This window comes from Orycteropus afer, unplaced genomic scaffold (assembly GCF_000298275.1).
Source record: "Orycteropus afer afer isolate SDZICR_OR568_19922 unplaced genomic scaffold, OryAfe1.0 scaffold00015, whole genome shotgun sequence".
NCBI lineage: Eukaryota > Metazoa > Chordata > Mammalia > Tubulidentata > Orycteropodidae > Orycteropus > Orycteropus afer.
The window spans coordinates 11337848-11358082 of NW_006921602.1; the positions used below are offsets into that span (position 1 = coordinate 11337848).

The 20235-nt window shown below is 38.7% G+C and overlaps 1 protein-coding gene and 1 non-coding gene across 2 annotated transcripts; both read left to right on the forward strand.

Moving 5' to 3' along the window:
• The first annotated feature begins 774 nt into the window (after positions 1-774).
• Positions 775-19038, forward strand: SPG21 (SPG21 abhydrolase domain containing, maspardin). The gene is made up of 7 exons (XM_007957780.2): positions 775-837; positions 3641-3802; positions 11802-11947; positions 15277-15385; positions 16342-16449; positions 17463-17603; positions 18922-19038. Exons 1-7 carry the CDS (start codon positions 775-777, stop codon positions 19036-19038), a joined length of 846 nt encoding a protein of 281 aa, XP_007955971.1.
• LOC122151885 lies at positions 14983-15114 on the forward strand. Its single transcript, XR_006164323.1, has one exon. It is a non-coding gene; the product is annotated as a small nucleolar RNA SNORA9 (small nucleolar RNA).
• Positions 19039-20235: the final 1197 nt, after the last annotated feature.

Sequence of the window (20235 nt, forward strand, 5' to 3'; positions counted from 1 at the left end):
AAAGAGGGTTAGTGATTTATCCAAGACCCCGAGCTGTAAGAGCCAGGAGTTGCTAATCTCACAACAAAAGACCACACATTTTTTCTGTAGGCAAATGCTTCATTTTGTTGTTAGGTATAGTGCTGTCAATCTGCTCTGGTATCTAATCATAGATCTTTCAAAGGATATTATATAACTTAATTGCATCAGTATGAACAGCAAGTTTTCTTTTATTTTGTATGAAGAACTACCTGCGAGGTAGTTAGGCTTACAACATATTAGGAAATTACGAGGAAGCAAGCTTGCATCCATGCCTTTCTCTAGAGTGGACTATTCCTTATAATTGTATTTTATTATCTTTATTAAAATTGATTCTTAAAATATTGTTACAAGACAGGTGATGGTACTGCAGTTCTGAATCATTTAACTAAGACAGGCAGTGTGGTGTCAGGGAAAGGCTGTCCTGTGCCTGGTCTTAACTCTGTGGTAGCCATGTGATCTCGGGTAAGTCGCTTAGTTTCCTAGACCATCTTCTGTTGGAGGAACTAAAGGGGTTGGAAGAATGATCTCTAAAGTCCCTTTCAGTTCTAAGGTTACAGGATTTCACCCAATTGTTTTCTGTAGTTTTAAGTGTATACTAACAAGGTAAAATAGCCTAATTCCTCAGTTTTACTTTTAAAAGTATTGCTAGTACAGCTAGACCAGACTCTACACTTAATTCTGATGTAAATATGAATTGTTGACATGAAACATCTTGTGCTTTTATTTCAGGGTTAACCTCCATTTCCACTAACCATGGGAGAGATTAAAGTCTCTCCTGATTATAATTGGTTTAGAAGTACAGTTCCCCTCAAAAAGGTATGTCTGGTTTTACAGCACCTCTTTTTTGCAAAATCTTGTATTGTTTTTGTAGTCATTTAGATGTTAAGCCTTCAGGCTGTTTAAGGGTGAAGGTTGTTGCCCAGTGTCTGGACTCTGGGTCGTAGATAGAGTGTGAAGTTCATCCTGCCCTGTCACATACAGTCCACTTTTGAGACTCATTCAAGATTATGAATAGGTATAACTATATTTATTATTTTCTAATTGTTTTTACATATTCAGGCAAGCAGGAATATATGTACTGCTCGGTGTAGTTTAGTTTAGCAGCTATATAGTAAGTGAATTCAGATTTTGTTATAAAGCACTTTTCTGTTCCTCAAATCTAAGATTTATAGTGGGTTATATTATAGATCCTCTGTTTGCAACGATATGCTCACTCTGCCATAATCATCTTCTATAAACCTTGTTTGCCTGGGCTGCCCCAAAACCCTAAAGACTTGTTTTGAAGTTTGACTATTGACTCTGAGTCTCAAATTAATCCCAGTGTTATGGGATCACACTAGACAAAGACTGTTTAACCACAGGGTAAAATCTTGACAGATTCCCTCACAGAAATTTTAGAATACTGTGATTTTAAAGGAGCTCTGGTGCCACAGTGGATAAGACATTTGGCTGCTAACCAGAAGGTCAGCGGTGCAAACCCACCAGCTGCTCCGTGGAAGGAAGATGGGGTGATCTACTTCTGTAAAGATTTACAGCCTTGGAAACGCAGTGGGTGGGTGGTCACTGTGAGTTGGAATCAACTCAGTGGCAATGAGTTAGGTTTGTTTTTTTTTTATGATCATAAGATCCTTTGTGTCTCTGTTATAGTCATTTTGTCAGGATAGACAGCTGTGGAAATTACATGCAAGTTTGCATTAATAACAGTTACTTTGCATATTGACAAGTATAGACAAAATACCTTATATATACTGGCACTGTTATAGGAACTCCACAGATATCTCATTTAATTCTTGAAACAGTTTAACAAGGTATGTAGTGGTGAACTCATTTCACAGAAAACAGGGATTCATAAAGATTAATTAACGTATTTAATTTTTGTTTTCTTTGGCTGCCTTTTGGTGGTATTTGAAAAAGTACATTAACTGCTTGAATATTTGCCAATGCAAATTGGTATGTATCCTACTTTTATATGTAAAAAATCCAAGGCCTTGTAGAGCCTTGATTTGAAATCAGGTTAACCTGCTTCAAGACCAGACACACTTGGCCTGTTTCCCAAAGGGAGTCTCCTTTCTTTTTGACCATTGTCCATACTAAAGGGGAGTGGGCCCCTAGGGTTCTTCTGCCCTGGCCCATTCCCACAAATAACCACCCCCTCAGCAAGCCGATCACAAGACTTTGAGAAAGTTGAAGTGGAAGGCAAGTAATTATGGCTTATATTCAGAGCACACTGTTTTCGTTACTTTTCTTCCAAACTGGGATGTTGAAATAATTTCCTAGAAACTTTTAAAGATCTGAACATCTTGGATCATATTATTGTGAGAGTAAGTACAAGAGTTAACACAGTGTTGAAAGCCACAAAGAGTTTTGTTTTTTTGTTTTTTTTTTACCACCATCAGAGCAAACAGAAACATGAAAAGTAAAAATATGCATAGCAAAACACAAAAGGCAAAAAAAAAAGCTTAAGTGTGGTATAGTGTTGTCACCATTCCTGGCCTACGTAAGTCCAAAAGGGAATTATTAGGCCCTCTGGACTTTGCCTTGCTCCGTTTTTCTGCTCCCAGTGACGCCAGTGACCCAGAGTGACACCACAGACTCCACAGGCCTGCCAGCGGGAGCTCTCAGAAAAAGAGCCTGGAGGCCTTGGGTTTTTTAAATAGAAAAGTGGGATAAATTTGATTTGCATTGGCAAATGTTCAAGCAGTTAATATACTTTCCAAATACTACCAAAAGGCAGCCAAAGAAAACAAAAATTATACTGTCATGTGGTGAATAATAATAATAACTAGCACTTATTGAGCACATAATATTGGGCCAAGCTCTATGCTGAGCATTTGACTTGCCTCAGCTCATTTAATGCTCATCCTTTCCCTCTGTTGGGGAAAAGGTACAACTGAAAAGTTCGGCCACTAAATCAGAAAAGTGACCTTTGACAAAAAAGCCATTTTCTCCTTGCACCCACCTTCCCTCCCCCGACTGAAGAGTTTGACACAGTCTCCTGGGACAGTTATACCTATTCTTGTCTCATCCCTGAGAGGCTTGGTCAAGCTCATGTTCCAGGAGCATCTTCTGAGCTTGGGCCATCTCTACCCAGCTTATTTCAAGAGCCTGGAGCCTTGTCTCTCTCACCTCCCGTTCGTGCTCTGCTATACCCTGCTGATGCGGATTCCAGCCTATCCTCTGGGCCACTTTGGAGAATGACTGCAATTACTCTTTCTTTATATACACACGTGCACACACACACACACACAGAGTCAGAAGTATGGGGAAGAAATAAGAAAGATGCCATATACAGAGTTTACCATATAATGGTAAACAAAATAGACTTAGTCTTATTATCACGAATGGAAAGGAAAATTAAAAGCCAGTAGAAAAAGCAGCTCTTTGGAAGACATAAAACAGTTCAGTGTGATATGTTAACACTAAAGAAAGAAAAAGAGACCAAAGCAGTTAACATACATGCTAATCTAGTATCTTGTTTTTAGACCTCAATACCAGGTTACCTTGTAACAAACAAGACAACAGTATTCAAATTGTCCATGAAATTATAGTGTAATATAACAATATAAAAACCAAATGTATAAGATTTTAATTGTTTTTTTCTTTACAACTTTCCCTCCAGATTATTGTAGATGATGATGACAGTAAAATATGGTCGCTCTATGATGCAGGCCCCAGAAGTATTAGGTGTCCTCTCATATTTCTTCCCCCTGTCAGTGGAACTGCAGATGTATTTTTCCGGCAGATTTTGGCTTTGACTGGATGGGGTTACCGGGTTATAGCTGTAAGTATTATTGATCTGGCATTAAATTTCAGATCCATATTATGTGTGTTTTTGTGCTTTTGTTTTTGATCAAGTATAATCATGGGCATGACCTTTACTGAGGTGTAAGATATTGTTTTCATATTATGAACTATGAAATGAAACGTTTTTTAAAAAATACTTTGTTGTCGGTGAAGGTTTACACAGCAGCGTAGATTCCCATTCAGTAATTTCCACACGAAATTGTTCAGTGACACTGGGTATGTTCTTCACAATGTGTGAGCATTCTCATTATTTCTATTCTGGTGGTTCCATCTGAAAATGAAACTTTTTGAAGGAAGGTGGTTTGTGTGCCCTGACACACAGGAACAAATGTTTATTGGATGCTGGCTCTGTGCCCAGCTTTTCTGTGCATTATCTCCTGTAATTCTTCTCACATCTCTGAATGGTGGGAAACATTATCCTCATTTATAGATTAGGAAACTGAGGTCCAGGTAATCTTAGTGATTATTACCACAGGTCACCCAACCAGAAAATGGTGGTGGGAAGAACTGTACTCAGTCTCTCATCTCCGTTTCCACTGCTCACTTTATCACATCAGTGCTTTCCAGGGAGCTGATCACAGAATGCTGGGCCCCAGGAGGAGCTTCTAACATACAGGTGACTGAAAGGTTGCTTCAGTGTAAAGCTTTGACATTTGAGATGAGGTTGATTAATTAGCTTATATCCTTAGCATTTGGTTAAGAAGTTTTTTGCTTCTAATACTTTATTTTATAGCTGAGTTTGGTCTAAAAACTTTCCACCGATCATTCTTGAATCTCCTTCTCTGGGAGAAAGATGTGGATGGGCAAGGCACTGTTGCTTGGGACACATTTTTTTTTTTTTGCATGCCACGGCTGTGTAAACAATCAAGAGCCAAGGTTGGTTCCCTAACTTCCGAGGAAGGTCAGAGAGGAAGGAGTGGGCAATTGTTTCTGGGACCTGGAATGTTAAAGTATAAATAGTACTCCTGGTGGGAAGACTGCTGTTATACATTTTACTTACTGTCTAAAGGAGAGAAATGTGGGTCAGATCCCTGTGCTTGCTTGGAAGATAACGGAAAATTCTGCTGGAGTTAGCACCAACTGAGACCACACAAAACAAATCCAATTCCTCTTCCTCCTGACAGCCCTTTACTTACTTGAGAAAACAGTTATCACCAACACCACCTGCTGCTTCCTCCTGAAGTCTTTTCTTCTCTGGCTAAATATCTCTGGCTTCTTTACCCATTCCTCATTTGCCAGGTTAAAGTCTCTGTAACATCCTCTTCCCTTATTCTAGATTGTCAATCATCCCTCTTCAAGTACAGTAAGTACCCCAGGAGAACAGACTGATCACCGCCCCTGTTCTAGCCCTCTGCAGCCTAAGATCAATGACAGTACCTTTTTTAGTTTTTGGTATTAATCATCTAGGGAAAGGGAACCTGAGCAGCCCCCCAGGCATCTGTCTCTCCCACTTGAGAGCGCTATGCTGACTGACAATACTGCCACTGTGTTTATCACTCCAAACCAGCAGGTCACAAGAGCCTTGCCTTCTTGCTGGAAATTTCATCTTTGCCATTATCCTGTGGGCTTTTTATATTTCATTAGCTTGATAATGAATTAAGAAAAGGCCAACAGTGTCTCTCTGAAATTACTTGGTCCTTAAGAGTTGATGAGAATGCTCAGTCCCGTACGGCAACTTTACTAGATATGTAGAGAATTGTTAGTATTCTGCTGAAACTAAGACAGCTTGAAGCACTTACTGATGAAGTTCAAAGACTAAAGCCTTAAGTATGGATTACACCTCAACATAAAGAAAACAATTAGACCAATAAGCAACATCATGATAAACAGAGAAAAGATTGATGTTGTCAAGGATTTTATTTTACATGGATCCACAATCGGTGCCCATGAAAGCAACTCAAGAAATCAAACAATATATGGAATTGGGCAAATCTGCTGCAAAAGACCTCTTTAAAGTGTTAAAGAGCAAATATGTCACTCTGAGGACTCAGGTACACCTAACCCAAACCATGGTTATTTTCAATCACCTCATACACATGCAAAAGCTGGACAGTGAATGAGGAAGACCAAAGAAGAACTGATGGATTTAAATTATGGTGTTGCTGGAGGAAATGCAGGACAAACAGGAGTACATAACTATGAGGGGCACGGGGAGACTGGGTTAGGGTTGGGCATGGTAAATGGCGAGTGAAACTAAATGTACATAATGTTGAATGTAAAAAAAACTCCTAAAATAAAAAATTATAAATAAATTGTGGTATTGGTGAAGAATATTAAATATACTGTGGACTGCCAGAATAACAAACAAACCTGTCTTGGAAGAAGTACAGCCAGAATGTTCCTTAGAAGCAAGGATAGTGCGATTTCATCTCATGTAGTTTGGTTGTGTTATCGGGAGGGACCAGTCCCTAGAGAAGGACATCATGCTTGGTATAGTAGAGGGTCAGCAAAAAAATGAAGACCCTCAATGAGATGGATTAACACAGTGGCTGCAACAGTGGGCTCAGATAGCAATGACTGTGAGGACGGCACATGACTGCGCTTGAGCAAATGAGCATTTCGTTTTGTTGTACATAGGGTCTGTTGGGTCCGACCAGCTCACAGCACCTAACAACATGAAGCAATTAAAATGAATGGGCCTTTTTCTTTTTTTTTTTTTAATTTAAATTTTTATTGAAATAATTGTATATTTACATGCTGTTATAAGAAATAATACAGAGAAATCCCTTGTATACTTTCTAGTTGCCACCAGTGCTAACATTTTACAGAACTATAGTACAGTGAAGGAGCCCTGATGGCACAGTATTTAAAGCACTTGGCTGCTAACCAAAAGGTTGGCAGTTCAAACCCACTAGTGTTCCACAGGAGAAAGATATGGCAGTCTGCTTCCATGAAGATTTTTTTTTTGATACATTTTATTGAAATATAATTTATGTACAGTGAAATACACAAAACTAAAGTGACATGGGTCAATTTTTTTTTTTTTTTCAGTGTTCCCTACTGTTCTGGTTACCTAGTACTGCTCTGACAAGAAGTATACCACAAATGGGACAGCCTTAACAAACAGGAGTTTAATATCTTACAGTTTGGAGGCGTTAAGGCCAAGTTCAAAGTGCCAGGCTCTAGGGGCTGGGTGACAGCCCCTCAACCTTGAGGTCCAGCTCTGCCTCCTGCTCCCGGCCCACTGGAGCTAGGGGCATTTCTTCACTCAGACAGCTGCTGGCTGCTGAGGCTGAGAAACCCCAAGGTTGATAAGTAAAAAAGGCACAGTCCCGATGTTACCACACGGCAGGCCATTGACTTAAATCCATTGTAAGTCCCAAGGTTGGCAGAGCACATAGCAGGCTGCTAAGCAATGACACGGCTACACGCAGGGTCCAAGCTTGCCATAGGCTAGAGACCATTCTCAAAGCTTTTCCTTATATACAGAAAGCAGACCACATACCCAAAGGCAGCTACTCAGCTGCTCCCAGTAGATTCCACCATGGAGTTGATTACCAGTCTCATCATGGGGAATATTATATCCAGCTGCTCAGCCACTCAACCAGGCCTAGCCAAGTTGACATGCAAACATAACCATCACACGTACTCTTCCCTCCCACCTCTGGTAACCAACAAAGAAAGTTTCCTTCCATATATAAACCTTTCCTTGACTTTCTACAGTAATGAACTAATATTATATTTGTCCTTCTGTGATTGACTTATTTCACTCAACATAATGTTCCCCAAGTTCATCCATGTTATGTGGTGTTTTGCAGATTCTACATTATTCTTTAGGGTTGCATAATATTTCATTGTGTGTATGTACCATAGTTTGGTCATCCATTCTTCTGTTGATGGACACCCAGGTTGTTTCCATCTTTTGGCCATTGTAAATAGTGCTGCAATGAACATGGCTGTGCATCTATCTGTTCTTGTCCTGGCTCTCACTTCTTTAGGATATATACTGAGTAATGGGTCAAATGGTATTTCTAATTCCAGCTTTTTAAGGAATCACCATACTGCTTTCCACAGTGGTTGTATCATTTTACAGTCCCACCAGCAGTGTATGAGAGTCCCATTTTCTCCACATCCTTGCCAGCATTTATTTTCTGTCTTGAACTTTGCCATCAGTACTGAGGCCAGATGGTATCTCACTGTTGTTTTGATTTGCATCTCTCTGATGGCTAATGATCATGAGCATTTCTTCATATATTTGATGGCCGCCTGAATATCCTCTTTGGTGAAGTATTTATTTATGTCTTCTGCCCATTTTTTAATTAGATTGTTAATCATTTTGTTGTTGGGGTATTGGAGTTTTCTATAAATTTTAGAGATAAGCCCCTTGTCAGATATGTCACTGCCAAATATTTTTTCCCCAATCTATAGATTCTCTTTTGACTGTTTTGGAGAAGTCTTTTGAAGCACATAAAAATATAATTTTTAGAAGGTCCCATTCATCTAGTTTATCTTCAGCTATTTGTGCATTTTGGATTATGCTTGACAGTCTATTTATGCCATAAATTAGGGTCCCTAAATTTGCCCCTATTTTTTTCTTGAGGAACTTTATAGTTTTAGGTTTCACATTTAAGTCTTTGATCCATCTGGGGTTAGCTTTTTTGGATGGTATGAGGTACGGATCTTGTTTTATTTTTCTGCAAATGGATATCCAGTTTTGCCAGCACCATTTGTTAAAGAGACCATCTCTCTTCGTCATTTAATGGATTTCAGTCCTTTGTCAAAATCAGCTGACCATAGGTCTGTGGATCTATTTCTGGGTTCTCAGTTCTGTTCCACTGGTCTGTGTGTCTGTCATTGTACCAGTACCAGGCTGTTTTGACTACTGTGGCTGTATAGTAGGTTTTGAGATCTGCTTCCATAAAGATTTACACCTTGGAAACTCTATAGCAGTTCTAATCCATCCTCAAAGGAGCTCTGGTAACGCAGTGCCTAAGGCATGTGACTGCTAACCAGAGAGTTGGTGGTTCAAACCCACCAGCCTCTCCGCAGAGGGAAGACTGGGCAATCTACTTCCATAAAGATTTACCGCCTCCCAGTGAGGATCGCTATGAGTCAGAATTGACTCGATGGCAATAGGTGTTTTAATCTATCTTCTAAGGAGCTCTGGTGGTGTAGTGGTTAAGGCATTTGGCTGCTAACCAAAAGGTCAGTGGTTTGAGCCCACTAGCTGCTCTGCAGAAGAAAGATGAGGTAGTCTGCTTCCATAGATTTACAACCTTGGAAACCTAATAGGGATTGCTGTGAGCCAGAATCAACTCAATGGCAGTGAGTTTGGTTTTAGAATCTATTCTCTAGGGTCACTATGAGTTGAAATCAACTTGATGGTAACAGTTGTTTTTTTTTTTTTTTAATAGTATACTGAAACCTGTGAGAGCTGAAACTTGATGGGACTGCTTTATTTTTTCTAGGTCTTCTAAGTTTTCTGCCTTTAACAAGGTGCAGTCATACCACTTTTCTCTCTTTCAGTGGAAAATATTTGAGTTTTCCTTCTCTGACAAGTTTCTGCTTTATACATGTTTTACTGTACAATATTACAACCAGGATACTGCACCAATCCATTGGTTCGGATGATTTCAGCTTTATTTGTACTAATTTGTGTGTGTGTGTGTGTGTATTAAGTTCTATACAGTTTTATCACTTATCTAGGGCCTAGATATTTTAGAATTAAAGGCTTCATAAAAATATCACTCCTTTTCTTTTAGGCTGTCAGCTATCTCATATTCTCAAATTTTCTGCTAGAGAGAGTATGTTCTCCATCCTTTCTCAGAATGATGGCAGTCTTATCCAAAATGTAATCTTAATAGTAAAAGTAACATATTACATCAAATCTGAAGTTAGCTCATAATTTACATGGTGGTATCTGTTCTAGTGATTTGTCAAAGACAAAATGGATCTAAATACTTAAAACAACAAGTCTGTTTTGTAGGAAGAAAGGGGAATTCTTAAGCAACAAGCTTGAGTCCCTGAGAAATGTTTTAGTGACTTGTGCTTGTTTTTCCTCATCATCACCAACATTGAAAGGCTCCTTAAAGTCAAGCACCATACTTTTTTGTCACAAATAAAAGTAAAAGAAATCAGATAAAATGACTAAGTCAGTTGAAGACATAGAACAATTTTACTGAGCACTCACTAAAGAGATGGTACCAACCAGAAGGAAATGGAAAGAGAGCTGTTAATGTTGTGGGGAATTGCATTCAGTGTCATGAAACAAAATGTATATGAGCTGCTGTATGGAAAATGAATTTGCTCTGTAAACTTTTACCAAATCATAGTAAAAAATATAAGTAAATAAATAAAGAGATGCTGCCAAAAGGAGAGGGAGTTCTCCTTAAAACAGAGCCTTTCCCCCATCCCCTTCATTTTCCTGAGTATAATTTAGAATGAAATTGGATTTAAGGGAAAACAGTATGAGTTTTGCTTTATTTATCAGCTGTTTGGAAAGGAAATTGATGTGAGTTGAAATTGCCATTCATGTAGTATCACTAGAGAGTGCTTACTGAACTGTTTTTTGTTTTTAAATTGGTCTGTTAAGTAAAATGAATTATGAAGTTTAGGGAAGGTGAGAGCTCATTTTCACATATTTTGAATAAAGAGCAGAGCTTCAGCAAATGAGAAATGTCATATGAGTGTTAAATTTTTCAGATATATGTATGAGTTGCATTTTACCTTTATAGTTTTAAAAAGATAACTAATCATGGTTATTATTTCAGTTACAGTACCCAGTTTATTGGGACCATCTTGAATTTTGTGATGGATTCAGAAAACTTTTAGACCATCTACAACTGGATAAAGTGAGTACCCTGAAACTATTTACTGTGATATTAATGCAGCATTTACATTGGAAAGCCTGGTGCTTTCTTTTTTTATAACAGCTTTATTGAAATATAATTTACATTCAGTATACCCTTTTAAAGTACAATTTAGTGATTTTTAGTATATTCACAGAGTTGTGGAACCATCACCACAATCAATTTTAGGACATCATCTTCATCTCAAAACTCAGTGTCTATTAGCAGTCACTCCCCATTTTCCCCCAACATTCCCTAGCCCTAGGCAACCATTAATCTATTTTCTGTTTCTGTAGACTTGCCTATTCTGGACAATTTCATATAAACTGAATCATACATTCCATTTATGTTTCCATTTGTATGAAATCATTTATTTTGTGACGTAACATAATGTTTCAAGGTTCATCCATATGGTAGCCCATATGAGTACTTCATTCTTTCCTATTTCTGAATAATATTCTAGTGGGATGTCACATTTTGTTATTCATTCATTAGCTGTGGACCTTTGAGTTGTTTCTACTTTTGGTTATTATGAATAATGCTGCTATGAAGATTCATGTACAAGTTTTTGTGTAGACATATGTTTTCATTTCTCTTGAGGATATACCTAGGAGTGGAATTACTGGGTGATAGTTTTCTTAAGGAAGGCATTCTGGTGGCACCGTAGTTAAGACATTCAGCTGATAACCAGAAGGTTGGCAGTTCAAACCCACCAGCCAGCCACTCCATGGAAGAAAGATGAGATGATCTCCTTCTGTAAAGATTTATAGCCTTGGGGCAGTTGTGCTCTGTCCTATAGGGTCACTATAATTGGAATCAACTCGATGGCAATTGTTGGTTGGTAGTTTTCTTAAACTAAGTGGTGGTGTTTTATATAATGGAATCATTGAAAATTGTTTCTTTCCCTTATATAATTTGGCTGTAGTTGTAGTGTTTTATTGACAAGGTGTATAAATTACATTTAAATACAGTATTTCCTGATTTCTAATTGCTATAGAAAGAGCCCTGGTAGTGCAGTGATTGAGTGCTCAGCTGCTAGCCAAAAGGTTGGCAATTCATACAGATATTTCAGTCTGTTGGCTAGTTATATTATATTCTGTGGTTGGTGACAGTTTTAAAGTATTTTTAATATTCATGTTCAGAATTGACCAACATTTTAGGATCTACCTTGTGTTTGTTTATATTTAGGTTCATCTTTTTGGGGCTTCTTTGGGAGGCTTTTTGGCCCAGAAGTTTGCTGAATACACTCACAAGTCTCCCAGAGTCCACTCACTCATCCTGTGTAACTCCTTCAGCGACACCTCTATCTTTAACCAAACGTGGACTGCAAACAGGTAAGAAAGTCAGCATTAGGCCAGTATTATTTTTGTTTGGTGGAATTTGGAAAATGTTGACGTTTGGAGTCTTTTGTGCAGTATGGAGGAAAGGACAAGGGCAGTAGTGGCTTGGTGGTAGAATTGCTGCCTGTCATGCAGGAGGCATGGATTCGATTCCCGGCCAGTGCACCTCACATGCAGCCACCACTCATCTTGTTCGTGGAGGCTTGTAGTTTCTGTGATGCTGAATGGGTTTTGGCAGAGTTTCCAGACTAAGATGGGCTAGGGAGAAAGACCTGGCGAGCTGCTTCCGAAAATCAGCCAAGGAAAACCCGGTGGAGCACAGTGGTCCCCAATTGATCAGGGAAATGTCACAGGACTAGGCGGCTTTTCAGTCTATTGTACATGGGGTCACCATGAGTTGGCAGCTGACAATAGCAGCAAGGGAGGAAAGAGTTGTATCTATTTCTGTCTTCTGAAACTGCCCTAGCTTTTAAAATAGGGAACAATTACCTTTAAAAAAGAAAAAAAAACTATTTCCATTACTCTAAATTATTTTTTAATCTTGCTTAATACAATTCATATACTTTCACAGTTTCTCTTCAGTGCATATGTAACTAATGCATTCTCTTTGCTCTACTTTCCATGTATAAACTGACAGTTAACATGAGGCATTTGGTTTTTCCCAGTTTTTTCACCATGTTCTACTGTAAACATCTTTGTACAGATTACTTTTTTCCCTTCTCTTTCTGGGTTGTCTCCTTGAGCTGTATTCCCAAAATGGAAAGACTGGAGCATTCGGCAGCAGGTGTTCTGCCCCTCCCAGTGCTTATATTAGCCTGCTCTTCAGAAAGATGAGAATGCTTTGTGGTGCATCCAGTGGAGTACGGGTTTCCTCAGAGCCATCCCATGGATTTTATCATTTCAGTTAGTGTGATAGATATCTAATGGTACCTTAAAGCTGGTTTAATGTGCATTTCTTTCATTGCTAGTAAGGCTAGACTCTACGCTGAAAAGAAAAAACAAAACACAATGACTAAACGTATCTCAGTGATGTTTGATTTTCAAATAACACTATAGATAAACACTGGTTTCATAATAAACTTTAGCTTGTACTCTGATACCGTTGGAATGTTTCCTGATATCTCAGAAGTTTATTACTCAGCATTCACACAGCAGTTTCTTATACACATCAGCTACTAATACTTCACATCCAGTGAACACTGAGCTCACTGATTATTTTTGATGATTTTTACTGTTTCTGTTTTAATCATCAGAGCAATAAGACTGCCCTCGCTTTCTGGTCTTGCATACCAGCCTCTTTCTATTCAATGTCTGAGTGCTTACTGTGTGCCACACACTGAGGACAGAGCTTAGAGCAAAGCCTCCCAGAGCTGACTTAGGTGTCATGGCCTTTAGAAGATGAGAAGGGTAGGTGAGAACTTAGAAAGTTAACTGGCAGATCAAGGACTGGTCCTCACAAGAGTATCAACTTCCTGCAAGGCTGTTCCACTAAGGATATGCATCAGAAGGCACTCTGCACCTTTTTTCATTTTTATTTTGTTTTTGTTGTTGAGAATATACACAGCAGATTATATGCAGTTCAGCAATTGCACAATTCAGTGATATTAATTACATTCTTCAAGTTGTACAACCATTCTCACCTCCTTTTCCAAATTGTTCTCCCCCACTAACATAAACTCACTGCCCCCTAACTTACCCGCCTACTCTTTTTTGAGTTGCTGTTGTCTGTTTGATCCCATGTAGATAAATTCTTTAAAAGAGCACAGTGCTGAAGGGAGAGATTCTTTACTAATTAAGCCAAACTATTATCAGTCTAAAGGAGCTCTGGAGGCATAGCGCCTAAGGCATCTGACTGCTAACCAGAAGGTTGGTGGTTCAAACCCACCAGCCACTCCATGGAAGGAAGACTGAGTAATCTACTTCCGTAAAGATTTACCATCTCAGAAAACCAATGGAGATCGCTATGAGTTGGAACTGACTCGGTGGCAGTGGGTTATTATCAGTCAAAAGAGCCCTAATGGTGTAATGGTTAAGTGCTTGACTGCTAACTAAAAACTTGGTGGTTCAAACTCACCAGGCACTATGCAAAAGAAATATGTGGCAGTCTGCTACCATAAAGATTATAGCCTTAGAAATCTTATGGGACCTTTCTGCTTTGTTCTGTATAGGTCTCTGTGAGTCAGAATCAACTTTACAGCAACAGAGTTTTTTCCCTTTTTGTTACGGATCTGCACCTTTTAGAAATAATTTTCAGCATGGATTTGGAGAAATTTTGCTTACTCCACGTAATGGCTCTCAACATTTGAAATTAATAGAATAAATATCAACCAAAGATCACATGTAGAAATCCATAAAGATCAGAATCGCCTTGTATTAACTCACTCGAATCTAACAGGAGCAAACTTTGAGGGACGTAATAATGCTCATTTTATTATTTGTATGTCTCTTTTGAAATACTTGTTAATCAAAAGGTGAAAGAATTTAAGATCTGTCTAGATGGGATTAACAGCATTTCAGAAAGCAACTTGAAAGGTTAGATAGGAAACAGAGGCTGGTAAGTTTATGTTAACGGGGAAGGAACAACACAGAAAAGGATGGTGACAATGGTTGCTAAACGTGAAGACTGTGATCAGTGTCACTGAACCATGTGCGCAGCAACTATTGAGTTGGTGTGTTGGTTCTACTGTGTATATTCTCAGCAACAACAAAATTAGAAAAGGGGAAAAAAAAAAAGATACACAAACATCTATGAAATACATATTTTAAAACTTAAAAAAAAAAAAAAAAGTGTTATCAGCCTGAAGGAAGGAATGTTTCTCCTAAGTGCTCAGTTTTCCAGAGGAAATAGTTTAACCCCTGGGAATAAGGCCAATTTAAAAAGGAAAATCTTGGATAGTCAAAATGTCAGCCTTGGTAAAGGTATTTTTAAATGTTGCTTATAATTATTCCAAATCCTGAAATAAAAGCTTAATCATACTACATCATAATTCCTTAGGAACTTGGACAACTGTATGAAAACTGGACACAGATTGCAAGCCTTCATCATGCTTGGATCTGAATGGCCCTGTACTTTTCCTGTGCTTGCAAGAACAGTTTTGAAACGGTTTGAGGGCTTGCTTTACACTATCTGCGGAGCAAGGTTATAGAAATTTCAGACAGTGGAATTAAAAAAAAAAAAAAATAGACACGGAGCTATTTGAAGGAATGGATTGCCTAGTTCTTTTTTTCTCTAGATCCCAAGTACCTAGCTGATACTGAATGGATAGTTGCTATTTATGTGTACTAGTCTTAGACATTTAAATTATCAGGTCTTTGTTTTACAGCTTTTGGCTGATGCCAGCATTTATGCTAAAAAAAATAGTCCTTGGAAACTTTTCATCTGGCCCAGTGGACCCTATGATGGCTGATGCCATTGATTTCATGGTGGACAGGGTAAGGATTGTGGCCTTGGGCTGGGGACACTTTGTGTTGGTCAATCATGTCTCCTTGGCTCCTGAGGATGTAGCTATTTCATTGAGTGTGCATTAGAGATGCCTGTCAAGCAGTCTTCCATATTAACTGATACATCAGAACAGACCAGGACTTGGCTACATTAGTGCTTCCCACACCAGCTGTTCTTCAGAATTGCTTGGGGGAGCTTTTAATAATACAGCTTCTAAGGCTTCAAGTTCCAGACCAGCTGAACTGAAATTCCTCCTGGGTATGGGGTCTCAAAATCTATCTTTTTACCCTGCCTCCTTCCCCCAAGAAGCTCTGTTGGCATCCGGATTAAAGCATTCGGCTACCAACCAAAAGATTGGCAGTTCCAACCCACTAGCCACTCTGTAGGGGAAAGATGAGGCAGTCTGCTTCCATAAGGATTTACAGCCATGGAACCCTGTATGGGGCAGTTCTATTCAGTCCTAAAGGGTCTCTATGAGTCAGAATTGACTCGATGGTGGTGGGTTTGGTTGTTTCCTCCCCTGTCTCTAATCCCAGGGCAATAACATGTTTCAGATCTGTAGATCTACATTTAGGAATAACTCAGCTAGATGATTTCTGAGGACTCTTCCAGCTCTAAGATCCCTTCTATGTTTATCTGTTACCTTTGAGCTGCAGGAATTGGCTTGCTGCCCACAGTCACCTGGTTGAAGGAGGGGGTTCAGGTTGAGGGATGTGAAGTTCAGGTTCCATTTGTGGAACCTTACCTAGGTGCACAGAAAGGGAAAATGCTACCACCCGAGAGGTCCAGTTCATGGTCCCTCAAATACACTGTGTTTCCACAGCATTAGCCTTTGTGACCCCACTGTACATGTTCCGCCTTTATAAGCACAAATATTGTATGTGGATTTAATGTTCATATAAAAAGCAAAATTAATTCAAAATTTTACCTGTGTTTCTTCCTACAGCTGGAAAGTTTGGGCCAGAGTGAACTGGCCTCAAGACTTACCCTGAATTGTCAAAATTCTTATGTGGAACCTCATAAAATTCGGGACATCCCTGTAACCATTATGGATGTGAGCTTCCTTTTTAATTAAAATAGATGCTTTGCCTTTTTAAATGTATATGTCAGTAGTCTCCTTGCAATTATTTTAGAATTTTCAATGTGCCTCTTCAGTGTTACCTTGGTTCCCTCCTCCCTCTCTGTTGCCTCATTCAGATATAATCTGTTTACGGCTTACTTTAGATTTTCTGGGCAGAAATAACACCAATGAATCAAAATAAATTTAAACAAAATGAGTAGTCTTTACCCATTTTGAGGTCTTTTTTAACAGGTATTGCACTGTAGCTCTTATTACACATCTGGGTAGCAACCAGAAGGTGCCTCATAAGGACAGAGAATTGATAATTCCAGAGTCTACTACTAATTAGCACAAAATTTGGCTTCTTACCTTCAAAATACTACTTTTTTAAGTGTAGAGTTTTTCTTTTTTAAAGTTTTTATTTCGTTGTTGAGAATTTCAGATAACTTCTTGAGAAACTATTTTGTATGTGTATAAAACATAAATATGTATGGGCATCGAAAATGTCTAGAATCTTATTCCCTAAAATGCTAACGATGGCTCACCTGGGAAAACACTTGGACTTTTTATCTTACACTCTTTCATTTTTTTTTTTCCAATTGCTTTTGCACTGACATAAATGTACGTACTTGTTTTTAACTAGTAATAAAATTAAAAATTTCCTTTGGGATTTCATCCTCTCCTTGAAATTAACATTTTCAATAGCTATTGTTCTCTATGAATATTCTGTTAATTCGTCAGCTACATTTAAGGAAAAGAGAATTTCACTGTAGCATATTTTTTCCCAAAGAATCTAAGAGATATTTAGCAGCAAAATCCATAGCTAACGTCTTACAGTGGAGTTAGAAGTCTGCAGGGATCAGCTCTCAGAGATGGCCGGGGCTGCACGACTCGGCATTCTTTCTTCCTGAAAAAGAATGCTCCTCGTGGGGGTAGCACTTTCCAGAATGTGAAAAGAATATACTAAAATACCAGTAGGTTTCAGCCTGTGTTTTTTTTTTTAAAAGGTGTTTGACCAGAGTGCACTTTCAACTGAAGCTAAAGAAGAAATGTACAAACTGTATCCTAACGCCAGGAGAGCTCACCTTAAAACAGGAGGCAATTTTCCCTACCTGTGCAGAAGTGCAGAGGTGAATCTTTATGTACAGGTAAGTCCCAGCCTGGAACTGGGAGCAAAATTTATGGTTTGAAGCATAAAGTGTTTTTTTTTTTTTATAATGGTGCAGTAATTAATTCTCTGTAAGAATGAGGCATTGACCTGTTATAGATGGTTTAAGTTCATAATTTGTAGGGGAATTTACAACAGGTGTGTTAGAGTATTAGTGACACCCATGCAACTTTCTGTCCACCAGCTATTTCCTAGGGACAGCAGGCCCATATCCACACACTGAAGTAGCCATTTGGTAAAAAGTGGCCTTGCTCCTAGACATGGTGAAATCCATCAAAGCAGGACTCCAGACCTAGACAGAGTCATTTTGAGTCCCAAGAAGTTACTTCTTGATCTAATTTTAATGGCTTTAAAAAAAAAAAACAAAACTAACAATTCAAACAATCCTTCTTCATCCTCCACCTAATTAGATATTTGAAGTAGTAATGAGAGGTGATTGCTTTGGCATTTGTCAAGAAACATTAAGAGCCTTTCAAAACAGTCATGCCCTTTGGTCCTTTTTGATACAATGGAAATGTATTTTAGGGAAAAGATCCTGAACATAGAAAACCTGATGCCCAGAGATGTTAGTTACAATAACAGAAGATAGGAAGGATCTAACTTAGAACAGCAGGGAAGGGTACATGCAGCCATTTAAGATGTTTAGGAAGAGTTTAAGAGTCCCTGGTGGTGCAAATGGTTAAATGCTGGACTGTTAACTGAAAGGTTGGCAGTTCAATCCCACACATAGGTGCCTCAGAAGAAAGGCTTGGCAATCTGCTTCCAGAAAGTCACAGCCTTGAAAACCCTATGGAACACAGTTCTACTCTACACACATGAGATTGTCATGAGTCAGAACTGACCCAATGACAACTAACAACAACAATGAAGAGTTTGTAGAAACCTGGAGAAGGGTGAGGAGCAAAGATCCCAAATTGTGATTTAAAAACATTCTTGAACTTTTCTGGGAGCTCTGGTGGTGTAGTGCCTAAGGCATTTGACTGCTAACCAGAAGGCTGGCAGTTCAAACCCACCAGCCACTCCTTGGAAGGAAGGTTGGCAACGTACTTCTGTAGTGATACTGCCTGGGAAACCCAAGGAGGGGTCTCTGTGAGTTGGATCCAACTTGACAGCAGTGCATTCTGGACTTTTCTGTAGGTTCCAGTTTTTCTCTAATTAGTATGTGTTACTCTATAATTTTGGAAATACAAAACATTTATATACTATGGTGATATTTTCCTACCAGCCTTTTATATGCAGCAATATACATTACACTCTGTAATGCAGCCATTTAAAGTAACAACTCTGTGTTTCTACAGATACATCTGCTGCAGTTCCATGGAACCAAATATGCAGCCATTGACCCGTCCATGGTCAGTGCCGAGGAACTCGAGGTACAGAAGGGCAACCTTAGCATCAGTCAGGAGGAGCAGTAGTTCTGGCTCTTCTGAGATAATGACCCACCCAGCGTGTTCTGTACAATCAGTGACGTCAGTGCTCCAGCCACCCCTGTTCGGATTGGCTGGGTTCACCGCTTATCACTGTGGTTTGGAAGTAGGACTGATTGTCATCTTCGTGACAGGAGGCAGTTCTTCTAAGCCAGTGCACCTGTTTCCTCTTCAGGTTTTTTTCTTTTTCTTTTTCTTTTTTTTTTTAAGCTTTTGAATTTGAAGAAGTCCTTTTGAAGTACTCCCATTTTAAGGATTGTGAAATTTTTGCTACCAAGTCTTCACCACTGTGTTTTTAAGTGACTTTTAATTTCTGAGGTTTGGGATGTTGTGAAGGTTTTCTTTTTCCTTTCTCTTTCTTTCTTTCTTTTTGTTGTTTGCTGTAAATGCTGCACATTGAGATTGTGTGTTAGGACATGGATTGTTTCTATGCTTTCTTGATTGTAACTGTTATCAGAGTGCCAAGGCTATCACCCCACTGTTTGTCTCCTGCAAATCAACTATTTTTCATTTCCATTTAAGCAAATTATTTTGACTTTTAGCTGTTGTCTTTCTAGCTATAACAGTCATTTTGAATAAAAGTTCAATTTCATTGAGTGGCTTTTGTGATTATTATAGCTGCCCAACTATGCTACCACAGACATAAGACTTTCTGAGAAGACTATAGTTTTTACCAACTTAATCATCCTAAATCACAGTTTGATGAAAATTAAGACTACATCCTTCAGTATGGATTATATCTCAACATAAAGAAAACAAAAATCTTGAAAAAATCCTCACAGCTGGACCAATAAGCAACATCATGATAAACAGAGAAAAAGACTGAAGTTGTCAGAGATTTCATTTCACTTGGATCCACAATCAACGTTCCTAAAAGCAGCAGTCAAGAAATCAGACATATTACATTGGACAAGTCTGCTGCAAAAGACCTCTTTAAAGTGTTAAAGAGCAAAGATGGCCCTTTGAGGACTGAGATGAGTGTGACCCAAGTGATGGTATTTTCAGTAGCCTTATATACATGTGAAAGCTGGACAGTAAGGAAGACTGAAGAAAAATTGATGCCATTGGCAAAGAATATTTTGTTCTGTTGTACACAGGGCTGCCATGAGTCAGAACTGACTCCACAGCACATAACAACAACAAATCAGTTTGTTCATTGTGAAATAAAAGTAGCTGTCATTTACT